Genomic DNA, 20,657 nt, shown 5'->3' on the forward strand with positions numbered 1-20,657 from the left:
ATTTACTCATTTTATTTAATGCAGAGAGACAAGTAGTCCTTTTGCTTTTCACTCCTAGAATTCTGAAGCCTCTTTAGATGGTGTAAGGAGAAGTCTTACTGCTTTTGTGTCTACCTAAATAATCCATTAAATGCTCACTGCTGTTTAGGAGGAAAAATATGTTAATGTTGAAAACTGTAGATTTACTAAAAGTAATATCAGCAGGAATGTGAAAAGAAGGATTAAGTGATTTAAACACCCACATTTTTAAAACATTCAGAAGTAATAATTTCCAAGTGTTGACCCCTTTGTTAGTATTATGAAGATTTGTGGCTGACTTAGTGTTTTAAATATTTTTTATGGAATAGCCAGTTGTAGGGAGATGTAAAAATTGCAACCTTAAAGGGTGTTCCCTAAATACAGGTGGATTTTATTTCTCAGTATTTCAGTGACTGCTGCCTTGTTAGATTTAAAATTCAAAGGAAATAACATATACATGATTTTTTTTGTGTGTATATATTTGTCTTATTTCTATATAATTAGAATTTAAAAGAAGATCGCAGAAAAATCCCCACATCATTGCAGTGTCTGTGCAAAAGCAACAGGATCACAGATTCACAGACTAGATGAGGTCCTGAGGGACCTCTGGAGGTCATCTGTGCCACCTGCAGGGCCACCTAGGGCCAGTTGCCCAGGACTCTCTGGTGCTGGTTTGGTTTGGGGTTTTTTGTTTGTGTTTTGTTTGTTTGTTTGGGGGTTGTTTGGTTTGGATTTGGAGTTTTTGTTTGATTCTGTTGAGTATTATTTACTTGTTTTACTCCTTAAAAGCAACACTGGAGGTGCATCTACCATGTCTCTCTGCTTAACTTCACTTCCAAATTTTCAATTTTACTTCTTGAGGGTGATGAAAGAGGCCTTTCTTTTAGGGCCATCCTGTGTACAAGTTAATTTGTCTGCTATTTTTTGAGGAGTATCCATAATGTAATTACCTTTGTCAAAGTAAGGGCAAAGGTCCTCCTGTGTGTTTGGAGCTTGCTGCTGTGGATTTTCAGTGCTGTTCAGGTACACAGATATGAACATACTCTTTTGAAGAAATCCCTTCAGTAGGATTATCTGTGTGATGGGAGATCCCATTATTTCCAGATGAATATACAATTGCTTCTGGCCCTTGAGGAATGTTGCTTCATTTTTTACTTTTCTCCCCTGATACATTGTTTTATCATTCTGTTCTCATTCTCACATTTGCAAATTCCAGCTGTCCTTTCCATTTTTAGCCCTGATCATGGAACAGATGCTGAGCCAAGTCTTAGTTGGTCTCCTGAAGCTCCGTAACTTACACAGTTGTACTGTCTGAGAGTCTGTAACCACTGGAGCTCTTGGCTGATTTCAGACAGCAGTGAGAGTTGTTTTAAGTCACTGTATGTTTTATGAAAATAAGTAGTCCATTTAAAGGCAAGTGATCATTAAATCTCTGAACAGGAAGGATGAGCTCAGCTATTATTTAACATCAGAGAGCTGGGGATGGGCGGAGAGGAGTTACAAGTACTCCAAAGAAAGAAGGAAGTAAGCTGATATTGGTTCTTACCTTTTTATTTAATATCAGAAATCCAGTTAGAAAGCAAAATTCTGTAAAGTCAGGCTTTATGCTTCCTCTTCAGTTGGGTGTTTCTTTTTGAGGTGGTAAAAATTCGTGAAGTGGTTCCTTCCTCATCTGCTTTTGTGTAAGAGTTGGCAACAACAAAGAAAAATATCTGATGGTAATTTTTCTTTCTGGTAGGCATTTGATGTTGAGGAGTAAGAGACTCACAATGTGAGGTTGCAGAGCAGTTTGCATGTTTCTTTGTCTTCAGTGACATTGAAGGGAAGGTGCTGTCTTGGATACTGGTGAGAAAGTGATTGGTTTGTCATCTTTGTTCTTTGCTCCTGCTCTTACTTCTAGGAATTTGAGTTCTGTGAGAATGCCTTAATTGTAAAGAACACTCCCAGCATTGGCTTTATTGTGCACAGAACCCATCATCAGGCTTCAGCAGTGTGAGAGTGCTGCTAATTCCACAAGGTGTGGCTACAAACACCCATTCACCAGTTTAGTTTTGCACAGACAAAGGGTATCTCCAGTTTGGTTTTCCAGGGTGTGTGCTGAGGAGTGAAGGAGAGGAGATGATTAACCATTGATGAGTCTAATAAAATGCATTCCTGTTACGATGGCAGCAGCCAGAATGTGGTGCTTGAGGAAGTGGGGGTAAGTGGAAACTGCTTTGTGGGGCTGTGAAACACAGGCCAGCCTGGAGTCACTTCTGGGTCCATAGACTTGTGTGAAGTTTTATGACCTTGAGAATCTGCAGGTTTTTCTAATGTGTGGTATTATTTAGATTTTCATGTGCGTTACCAGTACCAAAACATTATTAGCTTCATTTGTTATAGAAAATTCAGAATTAAATGCAACAAATATCTGAGGGAAAAATGAAGTGTAATTTAAGGTGGGATGAAGTGGAACAAAAGTAGCTGAACCAATTCTAATAGTAAATGAATGCCAAGTAGGGAAGTTGTTGCTCTTTCTCTCTCGTCCTGCACAAGTATGTGTCCTGCCCTCTGCATCAGGTTGGTTCTTGTGCCAAACCCCACAGTGTCAAGTCAGAAATCAGCTCACTGGGAAGCAGAAAGATTGCTAGTTCTGCGGTTTTGTGTGTGCTGGGGAGCGGGGTGGTCATGTTTGTGTTGTGTCTTTTTCACATCTGTCCCTCTAGGCTCTTAGTTTAGTTTTTAGTCATGTTTATGGGTTGAATTGACTTTCTGGAGTAGCCCAGTGAGCCCCAGAAATGGCTCTAAGTAGGCAGCAGGAGCTCAGATCCTGGAATGTGACAGAGAAGGAGAATGCAGTGTGCTGTGGTCCTTTGGTGAATTGTTAATTGGTTCAAGCTGCGTTGGGCAACTTCACCCTACCTAAACCCAAAGAAGTTGAGCAACATTTTGAGAAGTTTCTGGATTTTGAATAGGTTTTTATTTTGAATATTGAATTGACTTCAACAGGGTAGGATCCTGCACCTGTTGGATTTTTTTGGTTTATTTGCAGTTTAATTTTTGCTTACATATAAGGAATGTTATATCTGCAAATGCTTAATGAGCAATTAAGCTTCACTAAGCCCACTATACAGAATATTATTTTTTGTGACCTATTCTTGTCAGTGCTTCTTGTTGCCTTAGTATTTTGCACTTCATAGATCTCATAACTTAATATTAATCACTATAGTAAGAGATGGAGGGGAACATGTTGGGGCTGTTTTTACAGGAGAAGTGAAGCACACAATCTCAAATAGTATCTGTGAAAATGTTCATTTTCCTACAAATAACTTGAGTAAATTGACATAGATTTTAAAGCATAATAAATGTTGGGGTTTTTTTAAGATCATACCATGTACAGATCTACTGAAGCTTGTTTCTGAGGTTAAGGAAGTTTGGCTTCCTTTTTTTGAGACCTTTGATATCCAAGAGTGGGTGTTTTATTGCTCCCCTGAGATAAAATCTTTAGAAGGATTGACGGGGGAGAGGAAAAAAACCATGACAACCTTTTTAGTTCATTATGTGACCGTGGATTAACTTGGAGTAAGGAATCATTTTGGCAGTATTGCATAGTTATTTTTGTTCATTACCCTGTCTTTAAAATGAGAATATTTGGTTTGGGGAGGAATATTTAAAGTTTGTGTTTTAAGTTATTTCCTAAGTTGATTTTTCAGCTGGAGACAGAACAGAAAGAATGGTGAAGACTTTTAAGTCCTAATCAAAGCAATCTCAGTTAGGATTTATCTGGTCAGGAAGAACTTTTAATATGTTATTAGAAATTATGATTTATTTTTATTTTTATTTATTTTCTTTCTTCCCCCCAGGTGATTCATGGCAGGGGACGTGGAAGGGTTTAGCTCCTCCATCCATGACACCAGTGTCTCTGCAGGATTCAGAGCACTGTATGAGGAGGGATTGCTTCTTGATGTCACACTTGTCATTGAAGACCACCAATTTCAGGCCCATAAAGCACTGCTTGCCACCCAGAGTGATTACTTCAGGATTATGTTCACAGCAGACATGCGAGAACGAGATCAGGACAAAATCCATTTGAAAGGTCTGACAGCTACAGGCTTCAGTCATGTCCTCCAATTCATGTACTATGGAACTATTGAACTGAGTATGAACACTGTTCATGAAATCCTTCAGGCTGCCATGTATGTCCAGCTTATAGAGGTGGTAAAGTTTTGCTGCTCTTTTCTCTTAGCTAAAATCTGCTTAGAAAACTGTGCAGAAATTATGAGACTTCTGGATGATTTTGGTGTAAACATCGAAGGAGTCAGGGAAAAATTGGATTCCTTTCTGCTAGAGAATTTTGTGCCACTCATGTCCAGACCTGACTTTCTTTCATATCTGAGCTTTGAGAAGCTCATGTCTTACTTGGATAATGATCATCTGAGCAGGTTTCCAGAGATAGAGCTGTATGAAGCTGTTCAGGCCTGGCTACGCCATGATAGAAGACGCTGGAGACATACGGACACCATCATTCAGAACATCAGGTTTTGTTTGATGACACCATCCAGTGTTTTTGAGAAGGTTGGTGCATTTGAAAAGCAGTAGGCAGGATTCTCCATTTAGCTAGGGCAGCATGCCATTAAATAGGTAAGATTCCAGAAGCTATGCAAAGGAACAAAATGATAGCATTTATTTTTCTAATAAAGAAAAGCAGAGAAGGCAAACATCTAGAAGTGTTGTCTTTGGTTATTAGACAATAATACTACAGTGGCTGGAGAACAGGTATGTTTGCAGTACATGTTTATATGTGACTTAATATGGAAAAGACCTTTTGAAATAAGGTCACTTGTATCTAGTTGAATTTCAAATGTTCTTAACTGTTTCCCACAAGTTGCTTTTTGCTTTCCAGAGGGTTTAGACCTGCACATAATATGTAGGGTGTATGTTATGATGATTGTTACCAATATAATCAAAAATAGTGACTGAAGATCTTATGTGGCTTAAGTACAGGGGAGAGTTATTTACAAATGAAAGGTAGCATCTGCTCTTAAATCTGCAGAGTGTTCTTGTTGTTGTATCTTCAGTGCTTCTGCTATTACACAGCAGGTGGAAGTAAGCCCCGATCGTGCAAAGTTACACATACACTTGGTTGTACACGAGACATAATACAATGAAAAAATTATTGATGGTGTCAAATGTAATTATTTACTTTAAATATCAGAGGACTCTTTGTAACAGGTGATCTTATAGTTAACTCTCATTGTATGTAGTAAGAGTTAAACAAGAACTTGCCTTTTCTACTCTTCTGTTGAAAAACAGACAAAAAATTTGTTTTCTACTTCTTCAGAATCTCTGAATATTTATTAACAGTACAGGATTACAATACTTTGTAAGCAGTTCTCTTACAGGCCAGTAACAGTGTTCAGGTTAGGAATTTCTTGATCGGTGCTGTTTTAACAATGTTAATTTGGTGTTATAAGATACAACTTCAACTTCTGTATTTTTCACCTCTCAGCAAATTAATAGGAATTCAGAACCCATGCTTTTGTTGTGCTTCTTACAAATTAATATTCCATATATTTATACTTTAGTATCTAGTGAATATACGGACACGGTTGTATTGGTTTTAAGAGCCACTGGATCATCTAAGCAGGTTTAATGGTTTTAAGGGCCACTGGATCATCTAAGCAGTAATTCTTATTTGTATTTCAGATTATAAGAGCTATTAATTACTTCAGACTAGTGAATTTTTATATTTTGGATTTTTTTCTGTGTGTGTGAAGTGAGTATAGGAAGTAATAATACATTAATTATATTTATGATGCTATATTGGATTATAGACATAAATAAAATAAGTACTTAAACATATTTTAGAACACGAATGTAACATTTATATTGGGTTAAAACATTTTTAACTAGTCGGAGCTGAACTCTGCAGGATACTGTGTAGTATCTTGTATTAAATAGCACTTCTACCATATTATTACATCATTTAATCCCTTCAGTAATAAAACCTGCAGAATTCACAACATATTTTTTGAGGTTAATCTAATAAGGCAGGATTTATGTGAGTCTGCTTCAGCATTATGAATTTTGGGGATGCAAGCTCAAGCATCAAGTTTGTGCTTCAGTTAAATTTCTGTAACTGCAAATGAAAGTCTATGTTGGTCTTCAGCATTATATTTGGGTATAACTTCTGGAGTTGGTTTTGGGATCATAGGTATAAATCCTGCGTACAGTGCTCCTCGTGTTTTATCTTGACAGCTCCCAAATGGCCCAATAGGTACAGCTTCAGGAGAGCACTTGGTTCGAGCATGCCAGGTTATGTACCTATGTGTAAAAGCTTTATCTGCTAATACCCTCTCTGTTAATTGTATGTGGGAGCAGAGAAAAGCCAATGCAGATTATGGAGTGAGACAGCTCAGCAGAGGGAAGCAGAGCTAATGATGTCATTTGTTACTGCAGCTAGGAATGCATTTGTGTTCTGCCCTGGCTGGAGAGTATTAAGTCATCCAGCAGGACAAGTGACAAAGGACAACTGCAGTTGGAGACAACATCAGAATATACAACACTTTATTTTTTTAATAAAAGAGCATGTCTGTTCACTGTTCTGGCAGTAACTCAGGGAGAGCCTTTCTTGTCTGTGTAGAATAGGGAAATAGTGGTAAAACTCCCTTTCTTGGAGATCCACAAACAGAATCCACCCTTTTCCTGAAGCCAGCACATAGTAAATGCATGAATGTACCAAATACAGTCTGAAGTTGACTCTTCCAGTTCACCAAACTCTGTTTTGCTGTACACTGGCTGACTTGTTATGTACTGTAGTGTAATCTTTTTAATACCCATTTCTCAGATGCCTTTCACTGTAGGATATAAATAACATATATAACTTAACTGTGCAAGTTGTGGTAAGGATACTTTTGTCCTCTTAAGCCATTCTGTTCCTTACATCATTTTTTTTGGAGAGATGTACAATTTAAAAATTAAATCAGTGAGTCTAGATTAATACCTGGAGGCTGAAGTGCATTTAAAGTGGAGGTAGAACATGTTTGCTTACTACAGAATGTCCTGGAAGAATGGCTTCTGAACTATGAGTTGGTACTCCTTTTGTTCCTCAGCCCTTAAAGTACATGTAGATGTATGGGAAAAAATGGGTATATAAATCAAGTAAGGATTTAGAGAGTAGTTAGAAAGTAAAGGCAAAGTATTTGGGGAAAAGCACAAGTTTCACTATCCATGTGATATTATCCATGTGATATATCCATGTGCTTTCCTTTTTTACTAAACATATCCATGGCTCTGTAAGTCTTGAGGAAGTTGGGAGATAGGAGTTGGAGTGCCTTTCACCTGGATCACTGAGTTAATCTCCTTGTTACTGGAGGCAACCATGTCATGATTTCCCTGAAATATACTGTTTAAGCTCCATTTAGTTTCTGTGTACTACTCAGATTGACATGTTGTTTCAAAATCTATATCCTTAAAGGCCAGAAATTTTTTATGTCCAGCCTGTAAGGTTTATTATGACTAGCTCATGCTTATTAATTGCTAGCTTGAATCAAATACTTACTGATCATTAGGTTCATGAGCTTCTGTTGTAGAGGTAGGATCAATAGCACATTATCTTTGAATATCTGCTGTCCTGTTCCTAGAAAATAATAATTTTTAAGAAGATGTCATTGTAATTTTATGTTACTGTGATTTTACCTTTCGTAAGTGTGTTGAATTTTTTTCCCATTTACCTCCATTTATAGTAATACGTATGTATCTACTTACACAACTTGGTTTGCTGAAGTGTAGAATAAGAAGTGTGGATGAAGTTAGGGGCCCCTCTTACTGTAAATAGGTGCTGTGCTCAGTATTTTTGGGTGTTAAGGTACTGTTGATGTGAATAGATTTGCTAGCAGTATTTATTACATGCAGAGCTTCTTAATTGTGGCATATAGATTTTTGATTCCACTCTCATTGGAGAGGTTAGATTGAGTTAGACTCCAGCTTGATTTTGACAATTTCTCTTTCCTTCTAAAAAGCTTCTAAAAAGGAACAGCTGAGTAATCGATTTGAGGGCATTGTCCTTGCTGCACAGAGGCTGTGCCTTTCTGTGGTTAGGCTGAAAACACTTAAGTGATTTCTGTTCTTGCAGAATAGCCCTTCAAAGCCTTTCACTGGTACTGAGCAGTTCTCATACCACCTTATAATTGTGATTAGAATATGGCCAGAGATAAATAGATGTGAAAATAATAAGGATCCTTGTTAGTGGAGTTTATGGATTTTCAGTTTTGATTCAGGTTAATCTCTAGTAAGATAACTTTAGGGTTTTGTTTCAAGTAAGAATTTGTTTATTAGAAATGTGATACAGATGCCATCATTGTTCATTGGAAAGGTGGAGCATTGCTTCTGTACTCTTAGTAGCTGGGTTTGAGTTGCATCACATATTCAGAAATGGCAGGCTTAGAAAACATAAACACAATAAGTGGGAATCTTTAAAACAATCCTCTGTTTACATGACAAGAGATGATAAAGTGACATTATGAGCCATTGGGATTTTTCTGTGCTTTTGTTTTTGTTTGTCTTTGCAGTTTTTTACCAGTTCTACCGAAGGAAGCAAGTTAATAGCCACCCCATTTAATAACATACTAAAATTCAGTTACCAGGTGCACAACTGATAGCTGTTTAGTTTGGACAGTTCAAAAGAAGCCTTTTTTCTGATTTTTAAAGCTTTTTCTTATAAACCTAAGTAACAAGAATACAGATAGAGCAGTGGCTGTAAATGGTTGTATGAGGAATTTTTTTTTAAAGTCTGTATACTGAAGTCAAACGTGTTACAGAACACTTACCTTGCATTTCATTGCTCTTCCTGCAGCTTATTAATTAGCATAATTGGTTTTGGGGAGGGGGAAAGCTGATGAACATAATGTGGGACACAGCTGATCTTTTATGGAGATAACTTTTCAAATTAGAAAGTAATGGCTTAATTTTTTGTTTTACTTCTTCATATAATATAAATGGAAGATTCTGAGACTTCCATAGCTGCTACAACTAGAAAAGCATGAATTCAATACAGCAGAAAAAAAGGCAATGATTAATCACTGCATTGACTTGGAAAGCCAGCACTTTTTATGGAGTGTTTCACTGGTTTAAAATGAAGAAGAGGAAATGCATTAAAGCTCAAATGCATTGGAGGGATGCCCCAGAGGGCAAGTAGAGGGATGGATGCTTTTAATTATTTTTACATCTTTTATTATGGAATAACACATTTGATTTTGTTTATGCTGTTCTCAGTCTATGTAGCAGAAAGACTGACTGTGAACCACTGGTAGTTCATACACTGAGATAGTTCCTATTCTCCATCTCTGGAGATCTTGTGGAAACTCTTACATTAGGTTTTGTCCCAGTATGACCTCTTTAAGAGGGTTTTCTCCAGAAAATTAAAGAAATAATTGGAAAGAATGTAAAGAATGTAAAGAAAATCACATGAGCAAAGTTCTAGCAGTTGGATTAAATTCCTTTTTTAACAGGTATGACTGGGGTTGTTAAGGAAGTCCAACTTAAAATGACTTTGAAACCCTTCAGCAAGATAACAGAACAGTTTAAAGAAAAACTTCAAAAATGCTTTGAAGCATTTATATATTTTTATCAATTCACAGTTGATGATGTACTCTTTATGAATGCACATTTGTTTTACTTCAGGGTTCCTGACAATTGCTGTACATTTCCACCTGTTCTGCTGAAATCCGTGTGTTTGAGTGTTGTTTATGGTGGACACATTCCTTCCAGAGCTTCTCCATTTGAACCTAACAGGAAAATTGGTCTGTTGATAAGCACTTTGATATTTGCTGATCAACTCCTTGTTGCTACTTACAGGTAGTGGCAGAGCTTGCTTTTGAAGGCTGAGGGCTCTCCTTCTGCATGTTTTGGGTGTCAGATAGAAGTTCCTGCAAAAGGCCATGGGCGTTCATCTGCTGACATTCACAACTTAGAGTTGTTTTAATACCAAACCACCTAAATTTTAATGCCTCTCTTTTTTGATTATATACACAAGTAATGACAATTACTGTAAAATTACTTGAAAGTGTAGGCAGAGGGTTTTTCTTACTAGGGGCTGAACAGGGCTTTCAAATATTTCTGGAACATTTCATAATGTGTGACTGAAAGTGGGTCAAATGACCTACATTTGCTTTGTTTTCATTTCCATTAAGCAAGTGTGAGCAGTCTGTACTTTCCTATAGGCATATCCTAACATTCATCATTTGAGCCTCAGGAGAGGTACTGCTCCTGTATGGCAGAGGTTATGCTGGTGGAAGGTGGATGGTTAAAAACAGGGATATTTTTCCTTGACAGCCAAGTCTAGGACTGCTGTAGTTACCTTTTCTTCCCAGAAGTGTTGGTTCATCGCTCTTGTTTTGCGGGATTTTTTTTCTGCATATTGTAGGAATTGCTAGTGCTTGTGTATTTTCATGTTCAGCTCTTCCAACTTGTGCTTGTCGAAGTTTCCCCATAACTGCAGTCACAGAGGGGTATTAATAACTGGAGTTGCATTTGCTCCATCATGTCTTCTTTATTTAAGGTAAGAGCTTGAGCCTTTGCTTTGACATGAGTGCCTTTGTCAAGATAAGCAGTAGTAAACTAATAGATTGATTCCCTGGTCTTGAGGGTCTCTCTCTGGAATTAGAGATACTCCTTGTTTCCTTTGGCATGCTCTCATGGGGTGAGACTTAGGCTGTGTGGAGGAGTACAGTGATGAGGTTGTAGGCTTATTTTAATTCCTGTTTCTGGCTGGCATTCCAATTTCTAGATCTAATAACAGAGTTGTAAATGCTGAGGGAGAAAGAAAAAAAAGTCCATCTCTGCCAGGTTTTACTGATATGCTTCACATTGTAAGCATGTTGATCCTGTTGTCTTCCATAATTGTCCATGAAAACCTGAACTGCATATAGGTGGAAAAAAGAGAATTTATATTTTTATTGAACTCCAAAGAGGATAGCTCCAGTTTGGGAATACCTGAAGTAGTCCTGTTGGTTTAGAATTTGAAAGTTCCTTTTAAGGACAAAGTAGCCCAGGCACGATTCTTTGTTATTTTAACTTCCTTTTTCATTTTTTTTAACCTTTATATGTCACCATTTTTCTGTGCTGTGGTTCTTCCTGCCAGCATATTTTCTGTAATTTATGTTCAGTCTTTTCAGTCAGGCAAGGTATATGGTTTATTCTAACAAATATCATATGAGCAAGTCTGTCTCTGTATGATATATTATTTATTTGCAACAAGAAAACAGAGCTGTTGTTCTCAGAAGAGTTGGGCTTACTGTGGGTTTTCTGTAAGTACCATACCTGACTAGACCTTTTTGCTCCCAAATCAGTCCTGGTAAGAACAGCAGAAAGAGGCTGGACAATGCTTCAAGAATAATATATATGATCTACATGTGACCATCCTCTTTTTTTCAAACAAAGATAAGTTGAACTTGTCAAGATTAAAGTGGAAGAAAGAAAAAGTGTAAATAAAAACATCAAGTCACTGTAACTCTAGAGCAATACATTGCTTTACAATCGTAGGTTAGTATTTGGCTTTCTTTTTGAAATCTGGTGTTTCAAACTGTCTCAAAAACTGTGAATTGTGTTCAATAATAGCAGTTCAAAAGATTTTTTTAAACAATCATTCTTTGACAGCAGAATGTCTTAATTACTATGCAAGGAAGATATGATTACCAGATGGCTAACAAAATTTTAATGGTATGTGTTTATGGAACAAACAGCTACTTAATTCACAAGACATAAAGAACATTAATTTCCAAATTGCTTTCCATATATGTCAAAATTCATACCACCACCCCTGAGGCATTTGTTCTTTGGGACAGAGGATAGGAGGAGGTGAGGTAAAAGATACTTTAAAATAGTAGCTCCTGGTGTTACCTTGTGATCACTTGAAATTTCAGAGTGGCCTCTGATTTTTTTTCCAAGCATTGCTTCTTATTTGGAGCTGGTGAATACTAAAGGCTCTTAGACTGTTTGAAAGCAATCCAATTTTATGTGAAAGAAACTGGCATTTAGGATTAAATCTGATTTAGGATTTGTGGATTTGGCAACATCTAGCAGGTTTTGATTTGTTTTAGAGGTGTGATTCAGAATGCTGTGTTACACCAGACTGTACAGGAAGAGTGAGGCCTCTGAAGAGATTCCCACGGTGAGCTGAGGACTGCCTTGAGCTAGATTAATTAAATTGTTCAAGACAGGAATATGTTTTGGAGTGGTCTCAGGACCAGCGTCAGGCACTTGAATTGGCTTAGATAGTAGGAAGGGTCCCAGAAGGAATTCTTATTTTCCCCTGTAACTCTAATAAACTGAGTAGGGATGGCTTTTAGGTTGTAACTCTCACCTCAGAAGTGGAAGTTCAAACCTGCCTCTGCAATTTGCCAAAGAAATGCACAACCAAAGGATTATAGGTGGAGATGTTTCCTTCTTGTGTTAAAGGCATGTGTTAACGTGGAGACTCACAGAGGGAAACCATAAACCATGGTGATGCAAGCACATATTCTGAAGGAAGGCAGTTGAGTACCTTCCCTTCCCACCCCATGGCAATTAAATAGCCCTGTTAGCAGAACCTATCATTGAGAGCTCAGGCTTCATTTGTGAGAATTCAGAAAAAAAACAGACTAGAGTAGACCTTGGTAACCACAGGATGGGTGTGTAGAATGTCGTTGAAACCCAAGAAAAGATGGAATTTTTAATTTGGGTACTTTATCGATTAAGCAGAAGATGAACAGAAGCTGTTTTCAGGAGAAGAAATAATGACTCTTAGACTTGGGGATTTCAGTTGTGCCTAATTCCAGCATAAATTCTGCATGTGATTATTCTGCTGAAAATGTTAGTCACTGCTCTTAATCACTAAATTGCCTTCTGGATTTTGGATAACAATACATCAGTTTGAACCTTCATGCATAAATGCAATTGCTCTCAAGACTGCCTGAATGAAACAAAGTAAAATAATCTTCTAATGACATATAGTGATTTAGGTTTTCTGGATTGTTTCTCTTGGTCAGAATTTTAATATCTTTTAAATGTATTCATAGGTAAAAACATCAGAGTTTTACCGATACTCCCGGCAGCTGCGACATGAGGTTGACCAAGCCATGAATTACTTTCATAGCGTTCACCAACAGCCTTTGATGGAAATGAAATCGAACAAAATTCGTTCTGCCAAACCCCAGACTGCAGTATTTAGAGGAATGATAGGACACAGTATGGTAAACAGTAAAATTCTTCTCTTGCACAAACCGAGGGTCTGGTGGGAACTAGAGGGTCCTCAAGTACCTTTACGACCAGACTGCCTTGCCATTGTAAATAACTTCGTGTTCTTATTAGGTGGGGAAGAACTGGGGCCAGATGGCGAGTTCCATGCTTCATCCAAAGTGTTTAGGTATGACCCAAGACAGAACACTTGGTTACGAATGGCAGACATGTCTGTGCCACGCTCTGAGTTCGCTGTCGGAGTGATTGGCAGGTACGTTTATGCAGTGGCTGGCAGAACCAGGGATGAAACGTTTTACTCCACTGAACGCTATGACATTACTGAAGATAAATGGGAATTTGTGGATCCCTATCCAGTCAATAAGTACGGACATGAAGGGACTGTGCTTGGTAACAAGTTGTATATCACTGGTGGAATTACATCCTCTTCAACTTCTAAGCAAGTGTGTGTGTTTGATCCCAGTAAAGAAGGGACGGTAGAGCAGCGAACACGGAGAACTCAAGTGGTCACTAACTGTTGGGAGAACAAATGCAAAATGAATTATGCCAGATGCTTTCACAAAATGATTTCTTATAATGGTAAGCTTTATGTCTTTGGTGGTGTCTGTGTGATCCTGAGAGCTTCCTTTGAATCTCAGGGATGTCCATCTACAGAGGTTTATGACCCCGATACCGATCAATGGACTATACTGGCTTCTATGCCAATAGGTAGGAGTGGTCATGGTGTAGCTGTTTTGGACAAGCAGATAATGGTTCTTGGAGGCCTTTGTTACAATGGTCATTACAGTGATTCAATTCTCACTTTTGATCCAGAGGAAAACAAATGGAAAGAAGATGAGTATCCAAGGATGCCATGCAAGCTGGATGGCTTACAGGTCTGCAGCCTGCACTTCCCTGAGTATGTTTTGGAGCATGTTAGACGTTGCAGCTAAAACAGAAGGAACAACCCAGTCAAATACAAAAGAGCTATACTAATTTGTTGGAAAAAATTACAAACCAGTTGAATTCCTGCAGAGACATTTCCTTGTGTATAAGAACAATGGTTCAATTCTCAAGAGAAACAGGATGTACAGGCAGTGTACTTACCAAGTTTATTAGAAAAGGTGATAGTTGGTCTGACCTTGTGAAAGCTTTGTTGTTTGTTTTTTTTTTTTAATAAATGTAATTGTAAGTATGAGAAAAAGTATATTTTTGAGTCTGCTTTTTTTTGATAACATTTTATGTCCACAGTCTGTTCTGTTTTTTTAATGGCCATTTTACCACTGTGCTTTTGAAATAAGTTGAGTTTGACAAAAATATTTGTGAAAGGAAGAGAAGAAAGATGTTATTTTCATTTTTTATTGAGCATCAAAATACAGCTCATCACCTGTACTTGGGTACAGCGAGGTATAAAGTAAAAGCCAACCATTTCTGTATTTTATGTTGTCTTTTAGATGCTTTTCCTATTAACTGCAAAGTACTCTCAAATCTACTAGGTGTTTTTGTTTTCCCTTATTTACTTTGGAAAAGAATTTTAACCCTTTTGCATGACCCTTTTCCTGGTTTTGTATGGCTGTACCAGTAAGTCTGCCAAAATGCAAATTACACATTTTCTACTAAATTGAAAACAAAGCATTTTTACATTCAAAACACTATTTCTATGCTGCCTTCTATTGTCTGTGTTGTGTTTGTTGCTGAGTAAAAAAATGTATACACACATGTGCATACACTGTAAAAACTGTATATAAATGCATCTTTTTATGTGCAGTTACAATATTATATTTTAACTAGTGCACAGATTCAGCCATATCTGTTGAATTTAGGGTATTCTTTCATGAGCTAAATAGTTCAAAGTTCTTGAGTGAAACTGGAAGCCTCATTTGGTATAAAAGTATCTTTAGTATATACTGATTGATCCAGTAACCTTAAACTCTTTATATTGTTGCTACATAATGAACTGTTGCTTATTTGTTATTTTATAAATTATTTTTTAAAAAGTAAACTCATTTTACCTGAATTTCTTTTTGGTTTCAATGTGCTGCCCAGTTTTCTTTTTTCATTGAAACTGAAAACGTCAATAAGCAAATATTCAGCCGTGCTGTAAACCACGATTATTTTTGGAACTGGATACTGGATATGCTACAGTTTATTGTCAATACTTTATTATACTCACACTTCAATATGAGTACTCATATTGAAGTGGTATAATCTTATTATTATTTAATTATTAACTGTTAAGAACTACTGTGTTTGGAAAATGTGGAGTTAGGTGATTGGTTTGTTAGTATAATTTCTGTTTCTTTTATAAAAACCTACACAGCTATGGCTACTGACCTTGGAGTGCCTGAATAGAGATGGCTGGTCCAAGAGGGCTTTGACTATTCCATGGTGTTAACTTGCTGGTATAAATGACAGTAGGTTGATAAGAATTATCTGCCAAGACATAAATAATAACAGTAAATGCATTTGGATTATCTTTGTGGATGTAAATTAGCCACTTCTAGAACCCACAGGAGCGATCTGGTGAAGCTGAAGGCTCACATGTAGTTCAGATGCTGAAACATGAGCTGCAGATTTTGTAAAATCTTATGCTGCTGTGTTTCATTTTAAGCAACAGACTTTATATGCAGCAATTCAAAACCACTTTACTCAGCATCTTCCAGTCAGAATTCACTATAGAAAAGGAATGTACAATACTCAGGGAGTTCAAAAGAATGCACTTACAAAGGGACCAAAATCACCCTAAATTTTCTATGTTAAAAATAACATCTAGTTGTGTAAATGAAATCTCAAATAATAGAAGTTAAAACAATGTGTAAAACTTCTCATGTTGTGTTCCTGGATCTTTGTAGGAATTATGTTCTGGGTTGAAATGTATTTGGAGCTATATGGCAAATCAGCAGATTTTTTAGGGTTTGTTTATTGTTAGAAATGATTTATTAATCGAGTATCTTCATATGTTTTAAAAGAAGGAGGGAATGTTTGCCATCATAGCTGTAGTGATAAGTTATGTACACCAGAAGGGGCTGGACCAAATACTGATATTCAGCCTTCTGATGCAGACTAGTTTGCAGCTAAATTTGTCTTTTTTAATAAGAATTCAGTTTACTGAATTAGAAATCTAATTTACTTTCTTGATAGCCTAACTTAAAAATAAATGTGGCTTACACTAAAACCTCAGTTTCCCTGTGAGACGTGAACATCACCTTACGTGGGGAGAGATAAACTGACTCTGGTAGGTGCTGGCTGTGTGCTGACTGTACATAGTTCATGGAATATTGGGGAACAAGAGAAAAAAAAACAGGTTGGGGGATTTTTGTTTGTTTGTTGGGGTTGGTTTTTTTTGTTGGTTTGTTTGGTGCTTTTGTTACTATTTCTTTTTTTGTCACCAGCTCATTTCTTAATGGGGCAGCAAGCTAATTCTATATGAGGCAGCTGTCAAGGGCACGTTACATAGAGTAGAGCACTTCACTTTGTGTGGGGCCAGTGCCAGTGTGGGGAGCAGCCCTGGCTCTGGATATCTGGTGTTCAGGAGTCAGATGTCCTAGAGACATGGCCGGGACTTTATTAAAAGTAATGGTAAGGATAGGGGTGTCTCAAGTTACATTTTTGAGTCTGCATTTAAGCACCTTTAGAAGCTCTGTGCACTCAGCAACTGCCACTAAAGTCATTGGTGAGTGCTGACACTTGAAAAATGAACCAGATGGGTTTTGGTGCTCTTGCTTTTAAGCTCATGTTTATCTTCAGGTGCCCAGTTCTGGAAGGTCTTGTTTAGGATTGTAGTAGTAATTGTTCAGTGAAATTATAATTGAACTGTTGGTTTCAGCTTCCCTGAAGCTGTGTCTCCATTGAGAGGCTGGCTGTAAGCTTTCCAGCATTTGGAATGCTTGGAATTTGCTTGGGATTAGAATGGTGGGGATACGTGAGAATGTTTTGTCAGTTTACATATCTACTGTGCTTTCGTTGTTTCAGACCTGAAATATAAAAATTAGCTTCTCTTCTCCTTTATAACATAATGGAACTTTTGAGACAGTTACTTTGGTTACTTGGAGGGATTTTTTAAAATTGATTTTTTTATGTTTGTTCTTAGTATTTAGCTCCAGATAATTTAGTACCTGAATAGGAACAAACCTAAGATGGGTAATAAGAATTGCCTATTATACTATCAAATTTTGAGCATTATGGTCAGATTAAGATGGGTTTTAAAAAACATTTAAATGCCTCTCATTTGTCAAGGAATAGCTAAGTTACGATCTTTGGTTATTAGATTTGGGGAGGTACTTCTATTCCCATGCCAAAATGGAATACCAGCAAGTCTAAAGTCACCCACATATTTAAAATTCAACATATGACTTGCTTTGAAAAGCAAATGTACTTGCCTTTTTTTAGGAAGGTGGACATAGTGAGTTACAATCTAGGGGTTTTTTTCACATATACAGAAAAAATATATCAGCTTCATTTCTTAATTTAGCAACCAACTTCAGGAAGAAATTTTCTTTTCAGACAAGACAATGGACAAAAAGCACAGTGTTCCTGTAAAGGGACCGGATACTGCCAGTTCCCATTTCACATGCTCCTAAGTCTGGTTTTAAGGGACAGATTTTTTTTTTATAAGTACAGCATAAGGAAAAAATAGCTCACTTTCTGCCACAGAGTGTTGGTAGTTTCATTGTGGGGAGGCATCAGCTGACAAAAAGAAACTTTACCCATGAATTCAGCTGGAAGAAGGCAGACCTTGGTTTTACAGAGGTCCTGCTGTTTCAGAAAGCGCTGCTAGCAAGTGGCAGCATATGAGCTACCTGGCAGCATGCTTTTATGTTACTTTTGAAAAATGTGGATGCCCTACTTCCTGCAGTATGATAGCAGTCCTGTTAGAACTAGCTCTGAGGGTTTGACTGCAACACTTCCCTGGTTCCTGAGCTTTGCAGCTATTGATTCTTTAGGCCCTCCTGCCTTAGAATCCCAAGTGCTGCATTTTTTCATGCTGATAATACGGTACCTTCTTGTGTCAGGGATGAAGCTTCACTTGGCACTCAAGAAACAAAGATAAAATTCAGCAGGTGCAAATTGAAACTGAGGTAAAAACCCCATTGCTTAACTCATGATGTCCATTCTTTAGCAAAGGGAGAGTAAGCACTGTGGGGAGACACCAACAGTTCTTTAAAATAAACTTGTAGTTTGTGTCAGCCTGCATATGTCAGTCTTTTTAGAAGTAGTTGCATTTGTAGAGGTATTTTGCCTTTTTAATATACTTTTTCTTAAAAAAATAAACAGTGAATTGGGCCCCAGATTCTTTTAACACTTCAGATGTGGACTTTCACGTATGTGAACAGTCCAATACAAAGAAACAGAAAACTCTAAGGTACTTGAAGGAAAACATGTAAGCACATGTGTTACTAAGCCTGTGCTTAAGAGTTTATAGGGTTGGGGTCATCAAAGAAAACATCCTTCCTGCTCTCCTGCTAATAAAAAAATACATATCTAGCTGGTGAAGTTACTTGAAAAATCATCTGTCACACATGGCGGGGTTTACCAAAGGAGAGTGGGAAAGAACATAACTGGAAAACACATTATCTGTTTAGACAGAGCTTGCTGGTGTCCTGTAGCTAACAGTCTGAGATTTTCATGTTTGTTAAACAACTAAAAGCTGCTTAAAATAAATGCTAATGACTACTTTTGCATCTGTATTCTATTTTTGAAAGTTGGTGAGTAACTTGAAAATTTCTATTTTGTGTGGGTAAACTTCATAAAACATAGTTGTATGTGGCAGGTGGTGGAAAAACTAATTTGTTTTGAGCACAGCTTTCCTGTGTGTCCCTCTACTAATTTTTTTACACTTCTCTAAGTTCAATTTATGTAATCTTTTAAAAATAGCTTTCAAAAATCAATTTTAAATACTTATTGGATTAATATTATGTTGGTAGCTAGGGGAAAATAATTTCTATTTGCAGATAGTTTTTATTTATGGTTATGGTAGAAAAATCTTACTGTAAGTCTAGGAAATGAAATGCTCTGTAGGACTGTAAAGTTAGCTATATTTAGGGGGGCTTTTATTACCTCAGAGGGACCCACCTAACTTTTATGTCAGTGTTGGAGCAGGTGAAGGGAAGAGTGAATTATGTTTTTATGTTAAATATTTTTCCCTATATATTGTTATTTTTGTAGATCTTTCTAAAATAAATTATTATATGCTGGAGATTGCAATTCCACTATAATATCCCACAATTCCAGTGTACAATGTCAGATTGTTTGTATTGAAAAGAATGTATTTGATAAGTTAACAGGAAAAGTTATTTTCAAACTGTACTGTGTTTGTGTCTAGCTATTGGAAATACTTTTCCTATAGAAAATCAAAATTATATGTATATGTCCTCATATATACATTTGGATTACCTGTCTAATGATTACCCTTGGACTGCTATAAACTTATCTAAATAATTTAAGAATTGCCTCTTTTTAACTGTTTTAAAGCATTTTTTCTTGTCCTTTTTTTTTGGCAGAAAGTAATTTTCCCTTGCTATGGATACAGTATGCTCAGACTTGCATATGTGCTCTGTTTGGGTTTCAAACTGAAAAAAAAAATGTATAAAATGTGTATAAAGAAAAGTGTAAATAAAATATTTTTAATCTTTAAATACTCTTGTGTAAACTTTGTAGTACTCAAAAATGTAGTGGCCCTGGATTATCTTCTCCAGGACTTCAGAGATGACTCAGTTAAACAGCTCTTCAAAACTGTCTTGCTGCAATGTCTATGTAAGATTTTGTTGAAGTTGTCCCATCAAGTTGGATGTGCTTATATGAGCAACTTCAAGCTCTTCTCTCTAGCTGCTTTTCAGTGTCTTCCCAGTCTTAATTGCTGCAGTGTGTTCACCTGTTTACTCTGCATTTCAGGCTTGAATGAATGTTTGGAGATTACTTGGTTGTTACATTTGTCCCCTGGTGTGGAGTTGTGAATTCAAACTGCTGAGGGTGAACAGCCAGGGCAGCCTTTGGTGCTGTCAGCAGCCAGGAGAGCGGTTCCCTGCTCTGGGGCTCCCAGACCAGGTGTGCATCACACCCCTGGAGCTCAGAGTGCCACAGGGCCAGGTTATACTGCTTAACATTGCCTGTAACAGGAGGGGGAAGCTTCATTTCAGGATTCAAGTGTCAGATCCGCATTCAGTACCAGGGAGGAGGAGCAGGGTGGGAGGGCAGGTAAAATAGGTTATAATCCTATTTTCTCGAGCAGTCTGATGAAAGCCTTCCTGTCAGTCCACTGCCACACTTTTTCTTTCTCTGTCACTATTTTGTCAAGTCTCTCTCTCAGATCAAAGCCCTGGTTTAAAAGTCTGAATAGATTGTCAAGAATATTTGAAAATAACTGTGATGTCTTTATTTTTTTCCATATTGAGTTCTAAAATAGCATTTTAATTTTATTTTAATAATTCAAATTACTTTAAACTTCATTT

General features: G+C 37.1%; 1 protein-coding gene across 6 annotated transcripts in view; it reads left to right on the forward strand.

The window, feature by feature from the left end:
- The window catches only part of KLHL15 (kelch like family member 15), a 28,969-nt gene extending 8,609 nt beyond the window's left edge, over positions 1-20,360 (forward strand). For 4 of the 6 annotated variants that reach the window (XM_030943974.1, XM_030943993.1, XM_030944001.1 and 1 more), the window contains 2 exons: positions 3,861-4,572; positions 13,053-14,162. In XM_030943974.1, coding sequence (XP_030799834.1) covers positions 3,868-4,572; positions 13,053-14,162 — 1,815 coding nt within the window. In that variant the 5' untranslated portion in view covers positions 3,861-3,867. Of the gene's footprint in view, positions 1-3,860; positions 4,573-13,052 lie in introns of all 6 variants that reach the window. The other 2 variants (XM_030943956.1, XM_030943964.1) reach the window with 2 other exon arrangements.
- The last annotated feature ends 297 nt before the right edge of the window (positions 20,361-20,657 follow it).

Source organism: Camarhynchus parvulus, chromosome 1, assembly GCF_901933205.1.
Source record: "Camarhynchus parvulus chromosome 1, STF_HiC, whole genome shotgun sequence".
Taxonomy (NCBI): Eukaryota; Metazoa; Chordata; class Aves; order Passeriformes; family Thraupidae; genus Camarhynchus; species Camarhynchus parvulus.